Source organism: Vicia villosa, linkage group LG4, assembly GCF_029867415.1.
Source record: "Vicia villosa cultivar HV-30 ecotype Madison, WI linkage group LG4, Vvil1.0, whole genome shotgun sequence".
In the NCBI taxonomy this organism is placed as follows: domain Eukaryota; kingdom Viridiplantae; phylum Streptophyta; class Magnoliopsida; order Fabales; family Fabaceae; genus Vicia; species Vicia villosa.
Window position 1 is genome coordinate 66,290,348 of NC_081183.1, and position 12,065 is coordinate 66,302,412.

Here is a 12,065-nt window from a genome sequence, read left to right on the forward strand (position 1 = left end):
AAATGAGTCACGTGGTTGGATTCCTGATGAAATTTCAAGCAACTAATGTGTTTATACTTTCGCAAATAGTTGAGAAATGAAGGAATCAGAAATCAACCATGGAGGTTGTTGTTGTTATGTCACGAGGAAGAAGATGAAGGCCTTGGCACCATTCATCCCTTTTTAAAATACAACTTTAAAATAAAATGTGATGGAAGTGTGTTTTAAAACGAATACATCGTTAGCTCACTTGGTCACCATCGCATTTTATTCCTCTCATGCTTCAGGTCCGGGGTTCGAATCCCCCTCGCACTTTAGACCTTTTATTTCTTTTATTTTTTAGACATTTCTAAATTACTTTTGCTATGTTATCCAGTGAGTGTATCCACTGATTGGGCCAAGCGCGTGGCCCAGTGGTTATTGTTTTGAGAAATGAGGTAGAGGGCGTGGTGTCATACCCCAATTTTTGACCCTAAGATCACACATCATTTGCATAACAATCATCAATCAAGAAGTTTTAACTTAGAACTCCACTTGTGATGTTATGCTCAATTCATCTGCATTGGAATCATCGAGCACCCATGTTTTAGTCTTGTATATATTGTTCTACTAACCAAAATACCAAAAATATTGCCTTGTGCTTTTGTGTGTTTGTGTTTTGTAGGTACCAAGTCAAAACATCCATCAAAAGGAGCATTTTTCAACATTTTCACTATGCAAATCGATTTGCATAAGGTGTAAATCGATTTACACAACTGTTTCTGCACCAGATTTGCTTCTGTCATCAGTGCAAATCGATTTGCATAAGACAGCAATCGATTTGCATAACTGTTTTTGCCCCAAATTTTGCCTTTTTCAGCAATGTAAATAGATTTGCATAAGGTGCAAATCGATTGCACCAGTGCGAATTTGGAAAAAATAAAGGCAAATTTCAGCTTTTGAAAGTGTTGACATCATTTGCAAGCATGGGAAGCATGACTTAGTTCTTACATTTGATTCTCTACATCATTTAATCATAAACCCTCATGTGATTGCATCAAGACCATTGGATTTCATTTTTGGCTCCAAATCCCTTTCCCAAGCCTAATTCTATTTTCCAATCCTAACTCCAAGCCACAAAATTTCCCAAGCCTAAGTGCTATAAATTGAGGCACTCCCCTCTTCATTTTTCAAGCTTTTATAGCCAAGAAAACTCTTGCTCTTTCTCTCCTCACCTCTTCCAAAACCCTCACTCAAAGCTCTTTTTCTTCCACACAAATTAGTGAGTCACATCTTGAACCTCACTAATTTAGAGCTAAACCTCAACATAAACACTACTTTTTCTTCATCAATTGTGAGAGATCAAAGCTTGTGGTTGTGTGTTCTTGAGGAAGATTCAAAGTTTGTGAAAGATTTGGTAAAATTCTAGATCCATTCCATAATTCAAGATGTGATCCATTGTTGTTTATGCTTGATGCACCTTTGGTGCTACATTGATGAGATTTGCTTGCTTACTTGATACATTTTCGTGCACAAATTGATCCAAGATCACAAGGTGTTTGGTTTTATGCTTAAACAAGTTTTATTCTCTTTATTTGCTGTTTTTTTTTGAAAACTGTGTTGTGCAAATCGATTTACATCTTGTGCAAATCGATTTACACAACTGAAAACTGCGCAGATTTTGAAAACAGAGTTATGCAAATCGATTTACACTCTGTGCAAATCGATTTACACTGGGCAGAATGCTGATTTTTGTGGTTTTTGACTTGTTTTTGGTTCTAACTCATCTTCTACTCCATTCTTTTGATATTTTCTTTGAATCACAAGTCAGAGGCCTAATTTCTCTCTAATTTCAATGGACTCAGGGCGTCGATAGGATGAGAATCCAAATCCGCAAAATTATGTGATTGAAATTATGGATGAAAGGAGCTTTTAATGTGGTTCCATCTTTTGTTTCTCTTTATTTTGATCGATGAAAGTCTTAATACCTTAAGAATTCTTATGGATTCTTGGTAAAGACTAGATCACTCACCATTTTTCTTTTCGTGTGGTATTGCTTTCGGAAAACGGTCTACATATTGTTCTTCTCGCATGCATTAGCACATAAAGTTTTGACCGGCCTCGTTGTAGGGTGATTTCTACATAAATCACTTGGCGATCTGCTTAACATAGCGCAATATTTCGTGTCCCGAATCAAAAAGATCAAATATGGCAGAGAATTGTATGCGGTTGATTTAAGACTTATGGAAATTTATCGTGTAGTCGCTATGATTTTATCAAGCTTCTGATAAGTTTCCATTGACTTTAAATCCGAGAACATCCTTCACTCACCATCGATCTTTCTTACTAACTTTGATAACATACTTGACAAGTTTCAAGATGGTTATCTTTAACATCTAACAATTGACTTTAATTTCCGCAATTTATTATATCGCTCTTTTATTTTACGCTTTATTGCTTTATTTTATCATTTCATCATATTTACATTCCGCCATTTTCTCTTTGTCCATTTGGACGTTTATATTCCGCAATTTGCTCTTTGTCCATTTGGACACTATGTTTATGTTTCCGCCATTTTCTTTTGTCCACTTGGACCATACTTTACTTTTATGCTAAAACACTAATAAACAACAAAAATCTAAAAAACACTTAAGGCTCTCTTTTGGACTATTGGTTACTATCCCTAGCATTTTGGAGATTCGGACTTATGGACCTAGTACCTCTGGACCCTCATGATATTGTTACTCTGCTGTTATTCTGTCTGTCTGGCATTGGATTGTTGTTTGTTTGTATGTGCAGGTACTACCTTGAAAGCCCTTGATGGTTAATTCCAAGGCATTGATATAAGGATTTTACCCGAAAACAACCGTTACTCTGCCCGATTTTCGTCAGAATTTTAATGTGCTTAATGCGAAGTGGTGCTAATATAATAAATTCATCTGAATCCCCAAGTGATAATGTTGGTTTAGTATTGATATTTCAAAGGATGGGAAATCTACCTTGACCCATAATGTCAAGTGTTGGCTTCTTCTTCGGTTAGACCGTTTCTTTCCTTAGCTTTTATTTTATGCAATAGGATAGCCTCTTCATCTCCTCCCATTCTTAAATTTTCAAAATCTTCTCCCTTTTTCCAAAATATTCTTATGTTTGCAAACCTTTTCAAAACCTTTCTTTTAAAATATCTTTTGCCCTTAGTGGCCTTTTTCTTCAAAGTTTAGACACCGTTAATTGTCGAAACGAGTGGTTATACCCCACGATTTTGAAATTGATTGATATAATGAGATCTTTTCCGCGTGAGAGAGCTAGTGGCATACTCGTTGATTTTATCCGAGTTGGAGCCCTTCTTTCATTTGCGATGCAAAGAACTCATTTTTTCTCATGCTCAAAATCAATGGCTGAGTATTTCTCTCCGACGACGATAAAGTGTTTATTCGTTTTAAAAACATTTTTCCCTAAAGCGGAACTACATTAGCTCTGACTTCTCCATTGCACCAAGGAGGTATGTAGGCCCAAGGCTTAACGCTTTGCCGAGCTTATTTTAAAAATAAAACAAACCGTTTTTTTAGCACACACACGACACAGATTTTCAAAAAAGTTCCTGTGGAATACCACAGATATGAGGGGTGCTTTAAACCTTCCCCTCATATAATCAACACCCGAACCTGAGTTCTCTTTCTTGTTTTAAAAACAAAACTTTGGGTTTTTCGTTCTTTTCCCTTTTCCTTTGAAAAAATAAAGCGCGGTGGCGATTTCAAACGGAATATTGAGTCGAGTCAATATAATGGCTTCGATCTCAGATTTTTCCCAGCTACACGTGGGTTCAAGCCTTGGCAGCCACAAAACCTTCTTTTCATCACTACTTCATTTTGTTTTTTTTTTACAACTTTGAAAATCATTTTAAAATAGCAAACTTAATCATTTTGACTCCATTTTTTTGTTTCTTATTTATGTTATATATTTTTATGTCATAAATTAAAAATCCAAAAATATTTGTTTTTTACTTCATTTAAAATTTATATAAAAAAAAAAGGTATTTAAGTGTTAAAAAATCAACAAAAAAATCACTCCTTTTGAATATTTCCTTCAAATTTATTTTGTGAATATTGTTTTAGGGTTAGGATAATGTGTCCTTGACTTTCTCATGCACCCTTAGACCAATTCTCCTTTAGAATTTGGTATTTAATCATTAAAATTAATTAGGTTCAGGTGTTGATTTATAAACCCTAATTTCAAACCCTAATTCAAAAAACATGTTGATCTTCGTTTATCCATGATTAAATAAGCTTGTTTATCTTGATCATAGTCTCTTGTACATATACATATGCTTGTTGATTTTATCCTTGTATTATTGTACTTGTTATCATTTGTATATATACCTTGTTTATCTAACCATATGCATGAGTTTCATATTCATCATCCATCATTCATACATAAATTAATCCAAAGGTATCAAACATCCTTGTTCATTATCATTGATGATTATCATACTTACTTATTTGTCTCTTGTGACACATGTTATCACACTCACACTTGAGGTATCCATTGATTGATTGCTTAAGTTCTTTGTTGAAAATCCAAAGGAATGAGAATGGTATTGACTAAAATTGTCAAGGTACTCAAACTCTTTTCCAAATCTCTTTTATTTTTTGAAAGTATTGTTAAAGCGTTTCACTTTTGTTAAATGGTTTTGTATTGTTAAAGCTTAACCTTTTCAACTTTAAAAATGGTTTTATATTGTTAAGGCTCAACCTTTTTAAACCCACCATTGGTTTTGTATTGTTAAAGCTCAACCAACCTTTTGTTTTAAAAACTTGGTACTAAGAGAAGAATTATTCCCGGTGAAACTACTCTTAGTCCATTGACCTTGTATTACTAAAGCTTGGTCTTTTTTTATTAAAAACTTGTTGAGTATTGTTATATCTTGTTGGATTTTGTTGATATTATCGTTTTGTTGAGATATGTTGGATAGTTATCGCCATGTTGGGAAAGATGTTATGATGTGGATTTATGTTGTTCATTGAATTACGCTGCGATATCATAAACTATTGAGTTTGATGTTTAACGAAGTATGATTCCTCCACTATAAGTGTTATGTATCTTTATATATGAGCTTGCATGAGATTGTTTAAGTTGATATATTTGACGCCTCAAATGTGATGTTTATTTTGAGATTTTTGTACTATGATTTTCCCATTAAATTGCGAGGTAGAATTGGGGGTGTTACATTAGTGGTATCAGAACAGGTCGGTCCGTCCGGCCATGTGTCGAGTCGTAGTGTGGTCTAATAATCGTGTATTGTTACTTGTTCTGATTGCTTGTGTGTTTTAGTGACGAGTTGAGATGGCTGGGAGGAATGATGATGCGATTGCGGCTGCTTTGGAAGCAATGGCTCAAGCTTTGGAACATCAGTCGAATGTTGGTGAGGATTCTGCTTCTCGCAATTTGGCTACCTTCTAGAGGGAGAATCCACCTGTTTTCAAGGGCACTCATGATCCTGATGGCGCATTGACATGGCTAAAAGAGATTGAGAGAATATTCCATGTGATGGATTGTACTTCAGATCAGAAGGTTCAGTATGGGACTCATATGCTAGCAGTCGAGGCTGATGATTGGTGGCTAGAGACTCGTCAGAGGTTGGAGGCTAATGGTGACGAGATCTCTTGGATTGTGTTCCATAGGGAGTTCTTGAGGAAGTACTTTCCGGAGGATGTCCCTGGAAAGAAGGAAATCGAATTCCTTGAGTTGAGGCAAGGGAATAAGTCGGTTGTGGAGTATGCTACTAGTTTAGTGAGTTGGCTAAGTTTTTCCAACACTATGATGACCAATTGGTGAATTTTCTAAATGTATCAAGTTTGAGAATGGATTGTGTCCAGAAATCAAGAATGCGGTTAGTTACCAGAAGATACGTGTCTTTGCTTATTTGGTTGATAGTTGTCGGATTTATGAAGAGGACGACAATGTTCATTATCGGGTTATTAATGAGAAGAGGGGTGATCTGTGCATATTTATGCACATTCTCCTATATTTTTACTTAGGCATTTCTTTACTTTACCTTGGTTATTTTTCTATTTTAACGTGTTTTTATAAATCAGTTTATTTTTGCACTTATTTGATTTTCGCAATCTATTTTCAGCATTAGCAGTCTGCACTAAATTGATCATAACTGGAGCTTCGGGAATCGGATCGACGCGTTCTAATAATCGCCGGAAAGCTAAGAGAAAGAGCTACATCTTTCATGTTGGAGTCAAAGACAAATTCGAAACGCATAGTTCCCAGAATTTCGTTGAAGTTTCAGTCATTAGAATAATTTGTTTTTGGGTCATTAGTTTATGGGCTTGGGTTATGTTTTTGACCCAGTTTGAGTTAGTAGAGAAGAAAACCTTATTTTGTTTTAAAAGGGTTGGCAGCCGTGAGAATACGGGAGACCTTTTTTTTGCCATAAATTTTACTTTTGGTTTCATGATTAGAATGAAGAACTAATTCCCGAAGGCAAATCCTACTGCTTATGGGTTCCATTGCTTTGAGGTTATTCTAATACTAATTTAAATTCGATTTCTGTTCAATTCTTTTCTATGAAATCATTTGCTTAATTTGATTACAATTGTTTGCTTAATTCGATTGTTGTTCATAGAATAGAATTGATTAAATTCGATTGTATGCATGTTCCTAAATTTAATTACGTGTTATCGTTTGCTTAATTCGTTAACTCGTCATATTCTTAACCGTCTGCTTAATTCGGTAAACAGGAACATAACTCGTATGATTTTGATGAGCGCTTGTCTGATTAATCTCATAATCGAATAGGATTGAAGCCGTTTAGGGATTGGTGTTATTATAATCGATGATAAGTCGGAACCCGAATCAATAGGATTAGTCGTTTAGCTTATTTTGATAATCACTTAATTTACTTTGTTTTATAAATTGATTCTAAAACAAACCCCCATTATCGTTTTTAGTGTTAGTTAATAAAATCAAGAATCCTTGTGAGAACGATATTCGAGTTGTCGTTACCGTTACTACACTATATTTTCAAAATACTCGTTTTTGATCCGTGCGCGACAGCGCATCAAATTGGCGCTGTTGTCGGGGATTCTTGTTGTTATTAACTAATATTAGGCATAGTGTTGTTGCTAGGATTTTTTTGTGTGTTGTGTTTGTTGATTTTCAGGGTTGCAATTCCGGTTGGTGTACAGTGATAAGTTTTCCAGATTATCAGGTAAGTTTGAAAGCTACTGTTTCGAATTGATCTGAATTTTTTCCACAAAGTTAGAAAAAAATCTACAAAAAGTACTCCTTTAGAATAAAATTCTAAAAGAATTCGACCCTCAAAATTGCAAATTCGTTGTTTTTCTATTTTTTATGATTTTTTTTACTGTTTTCATAGTGTCAGAAAATTCTAAAAAAATTCCCAAAATTTTTATTTGTCTTCATTAGATTAAATTTCGTGCTTTTGTATTTTTTTGAATTTATTTTAATCATATTTGTTCTTTCGTGTAAAAAAAAAATGGGAGACTCATTGGATCAGTTGGCTTATCTTATTAATTTGATGGAAGTAAGAGAACATCAATTGTGCTATCAAAATCATATTCCACTTGCGATTTGCAATATTTGTTCTTCAAATTTTCATGGTAATGATGCATGTCCTGTGTTGTTAGATACTGATTTTTGTGGTGAGGCCTAAATGGTAGGTGATCTTGAAGGACAATACTCATACATTGAAGAGCAGCCTATTTGGCCATATCAACAATTTCAACAAAATGCATCAGTGAAAGCTGACACACAATCATATTTGGAAGAAATTATTAAGCAAATGGCTGAAAATAATAAGCGAATGACTGAAAATAATTTGCAATTTCAACAACATATGCAATCTATGTTTCCAGTTAAAAAAGTCCAAGGTGAACAAATAATCTCAAGTGTCCATCAAATTCAAGAGAACGTGATGTTTCATGATGATGTACAACCTGTTGCATCATTAGAGTTAACACGATGTGATACCAGCCTTGATGAATTTCCAGGTGAGCCCATTAAAACCGTGTTTGTTTCATATGATGAACTCATAGTAAGAAACAAAAATTCAAGTGAATGCATGAAAGAGATTATGCCACAAAATTTCTTGAAATCTGATTTGGATGAATTATATACCTCTCTTGAAGTAGATAACTCTCTTGAAATTTTTGCTTGTGAATGTGGTGTTTGTAATGTTTGTCTTGAGATCAATGCAGCCATTTTAGGTGAAGATAGTTTGATGCCGACAACCACTTGTGCAGAAATTCTAGCAAATTCAACAACTCTTGAATTTGACAAAAAGAATGTGGATTTTTGTCATAAGCAACCATTGTCCATAGCAGAATTTTGTTTTTGTGGAAACTCTAATTAAGCCAAACAATATGGTGTTATCTTTCACCATTTGTGCATCTCTTCCACCTATTTTATCTGACTCACAAGCTAAATGTGGATTTTCTATTTTTCATACTTTTGTTATTGCAGGTTTACCATATGTGCAGGCTATTCCTCCTAAGCCACCAGATTTTTTACTAATATCCAAGTTCACTTGCTATTTACTTTTTCCTATTTCATGTGTTCGTAGTGCAGAAAGGCCTCCACCAAAACCACCAGACATGAAAGCTACATTCCACCTTAACCCCTCGGGTGTGTTCTTTCCTTTCTCTCACTCTTATTTTATATTTATGTCCTTTCATTGAGGGCAATGCTTAGTTTAAGTGTGGGGGAGGGAATCATGCGTTTTCTTTGTTTTTGTTAGTATTTTGTTTAATTTCAGTCAATAAAAAAAATAAAAAATAAAAAAATGCATCTTCTTGAAAGTTTTAGGCTATAGACTGATTTGAGTCGAGTTTGCGGAGACTTGGGAAAAATTCACAAGATCGGTATCGTTTTAACGCCGTAAGTCTCCTGCATATGGAAATTGATTTGAATTTTTTATTATTATGTTTTAGCCTTAAATTCTCATTCTCTGACAGCTCTTGAGTAGTTTATTTCAGCAGTCGGCACCATCTCTCACACACTTTACGCAGGAAAGCCGATGAATATAAGTGAGTGTTCCGAAAAAAAAAAGAAGAAAAAGGGAATGCACCTTCTAAGTTTGGTGACCCTCACCTGGTCACTTAACCCAACGGTTGTGGAACCTTCAAAAAAAAGTTAAAAATAAGACTCTTTGTTAGTTGGTTCAGTGGTTTCTGGTGCTGAACTTGGTAAGGCGGATCACGGTCCGATCCCCCGCAACTAAAATTGAGTAAGCAAAGGGTTATGCCACGTAAGTACCAGAACCCCGTGCAGAAAAGGATCACAGTCACTAATCGGTCGTCTTACTATAAGTGTGTGGAGATAACGGGCTTAATGTGATTGCACCTGAATGAAAAAGAGCAAAAAGGATGAGTAAGTTAGGCTATGGTATAATAATATGATTTGAATTTGTTTGTGTATTTAGGAGGCTTATGTCTGCACAGTTATGGATTAGTGTTCCTATGATATCCTTAGTGTGCAAGATTAGTACCTATTGATGCAAACTTAACTGAAGAAGACTTTTAGCCTGAAATGAATAACTGTTGATGTGTTTGTGCTTACTTTGTTTTGATTTTATTTTGCTCGGAGTGCAAAAGTTCAAGTGTGAGGGAATTTGATCAGTGCATATTTATGCACATTCTCCTATATTTTTACTTAGGCATTTCTTTATTTTACCTTGGTTATTTTTCTGTTTTAACGTGTTTTTATAAATCAATTTATTTTTGCACTTATTTGATTTTCGCAATCTATTTTCAGCATTAGCAGTCTGCACTAAATTGATCATAACTGGAGCTTCGGGAATCAGATCGAAGCGTTCTAATAATCGCCGGAAAGCTAAGAGAAAGAGCTACATCTTTCATGTTGGAGTCAAAGACAAATTCGAAATGCATAGTTCCCAGAATTTCGTTGAAGTTTCAGTCATTAGAATAATTTGTTTTTGGGTCATTAGTTTATGGGCTTGGGTTATGTTTTTGACCCAGTTTGAGTTAGTAGAGAAGAAAACCTTATTTTGTTTTAAAAGGGTTGGCAGCCGCGAGAATACGGGAGACCTTTTTTTTGCCACAAATTTTACTTTTGGTTTCATGATTAGAATGAAGAACTAATTCTCGAAGGCAAATCCTACTGCTTATGGGTTCCATTGCTTTGAGGTTATTCTAATACTAATTTAAATTCGATTTCTGTTCAATTCTTTTCTATGAAATCATTTGCTTAATTTGATTACAATTGTTTGCTTAATTCGATTGTTGTTCATAGAATAGAATTGATTAAATTCGATTGTATGCATGTTCCTAAATTTAATTGCGTGTTATCGTTTGCTTAATTCGTTAACTCGTCATATTCTTAACCGTTTGCTTAATTCGGTAAACAGGAACATAACTCGTATGATTTTGATGAGCGCTTGTCTGATTAATCTCATAATCGAATAGGATTGAAGCCGTTTAGGGATTGGTGTTATTATAACCGATGATAAGTCGGAACCCGAATCAGTAGGATTAGTCGTTTAGCTTATTTTGATAATCACTTAATTTACTCTGTTTTATAAATTGATTCTAAAACAAACCCCCATTATCGTTTTTAGTGTTAGTTAATAAAATCAAGAATCCTTGTGAGAACGATATTCGAGTTGTCGTTACCGTTGCTACAGTTTTTACAAAAACTCGTTTTTGAACCGTGTGCGACAGCGGATCAAGGGGCAAGAGTCAACAAGGTCGTGGAAAGCCTTATGATGCTCCAGTTGGCAAGGGTAAGCAGAAATCTAATGAGGGAAAGAGAACTAGTGGGGGAGATGCTCCTGCTAGTATTGTGTGCTTCAAGTGTGGCAAAGCTGGTCACAAGAGCACTGTGTGTACTAATGACGCGATGAGGTGTTTCCATTGTGGGAAGTTTGGACATGCGGCGTCTGAATGTCAGCATAAGCAGATGGTGTGTTTCAATTGTGGTGAAGAGGGACATATTGGAAGCAAGTGTCAGAAGCTCAAGAAGGAGCAAGCTAGTGGAAAGGTGTTCGCCTTGTCGGGAACTCGCACCACTAGTGAGGATGCACTCATCAGAGGTACATGTTTCATTAATAGCATTCCTTTGATACTGGTGCTACACATTGTTTTATCTCTGCTGATTGTGTCAAAAGATTGGCTCTTGTGTTGTCTGCTATGAACAGAGAGATGGTTATCGATAGTCCGGCTAAGGGATCAGTAACTACTTCTCTTGTGTGTTTTAAGTGTCACATGTCGATTTTCGATAGAGACTTTGTTGTTGATTTTATTTGCTTGCCGTTAAGAGGTTTGGATGTGATCTTGGGTATGAGCTTGTTAGAGAATAACCATGTTCATATTAATTGCTATGACAAGTCGGTGAGGTTCTCTACTCCTGAAGAGGAAGGTGTGGAGTCGTTGTCTACTAGACAGATGCGCATGTTGATGAAATAGGAAGTGCAAGTGTTTTCTTTGGTTGCTTCGATGTCTGTTGAGAATCAAGCGATAAGAGATGAGTTGCAAGTGGTGCGAGATACACAACATTATTGTCCTAAGATATCCAACAACCAAAACAGACTAAAACAGTAATGATCGTGTCATATACATAAATCTAATACAACGGGAATAAGCACATTAACGACTTTGACCAACTGGTTGACCAGGCTCTGATACCACTAATGTAACACCCCTATCTAATACCCAAATATTTAAACATATAATTAGAGTAAATAAGTATGCATATAAATAAGGGCGTCACATCGACATTTTCAAAAACTAAAAGCTTTCAAATACCAACATCATTCATCATCAAATATACAATTACACCTGGTCATCAAGGTAACACCTTTTACTTGTCATGAGTCATCAAGAATATGCATTCACAGCGGAAATAATAAATACTCGTGTATTTCATAAATGATCATGTCCCATACCATAATCATATCTCAATCATAATCCACAAGATAATATAACATCATATCCAAGATATTCGATACTATGGCCTCTCAACAAAAAATAACAAAACATACATGTTCACAAGATAATATCATAATACATATCCAAAACAAACATGAGTTCAACACTACTAATTCCAACCCAGTGTCACATGAC

The 12,065-nt window shown here is 35.2% G+C and overlaps 1 protein-coding gene across 1 annotated transcript; it reads left to right on the top strand.

Moving 5' to 3' along the window:
- Positions 1 to 5,298: 5,298 nt before the first annotated feature.
- On the top strand, positions 5,299 to 11,408 carry LOC131597316 (uncharacterized). The gene is made up of 7 exons (XM_058870020.1): positions 5,299 to 5,373; positions 5,416 to 5,531; positions 5,637 to 5,745; positions 5,810 to 5,948; positions 7,127 to 7,174; positions 8,449 to 8,506; positions 11,111 to 11,408. Exons 1-7 carry the CDS (start codon positions 5,299 to 5,301, stop codon positions 11,406 to 11,408), a joined length of 843 nt encoding a protein of 280 aa, XP_058726003.1.
- Positions 11,409 to 12,065: the final 657 nt, after the last annotated feature.

Excerpts from the sequence above, each read along its gene's own strand:
- LOC131597316 (XM_058870020.1), top strand. The coding sequence starts at position 5,299 with ATGGCTGGGAGGAATGATGATGCGATTGCGGCTGCTTTGGAAGCAATG. Across the intron at positions 5,949-7,126 it reads GGTTATTAATGAGAAGAGGG|GGTTGCAATTCCGGTTGGTG; the intron begins GTGATCTGTGCA and ends GTTGATTTTCAG. Across the intron at positions 8,507-11,110 it reads GATTTTTTACTAATATCCAA|ATTGGCTCTTGTGTTGTCTG; the intron begins GTTCACTTGCTA and ends TTGTGTCAAAAG.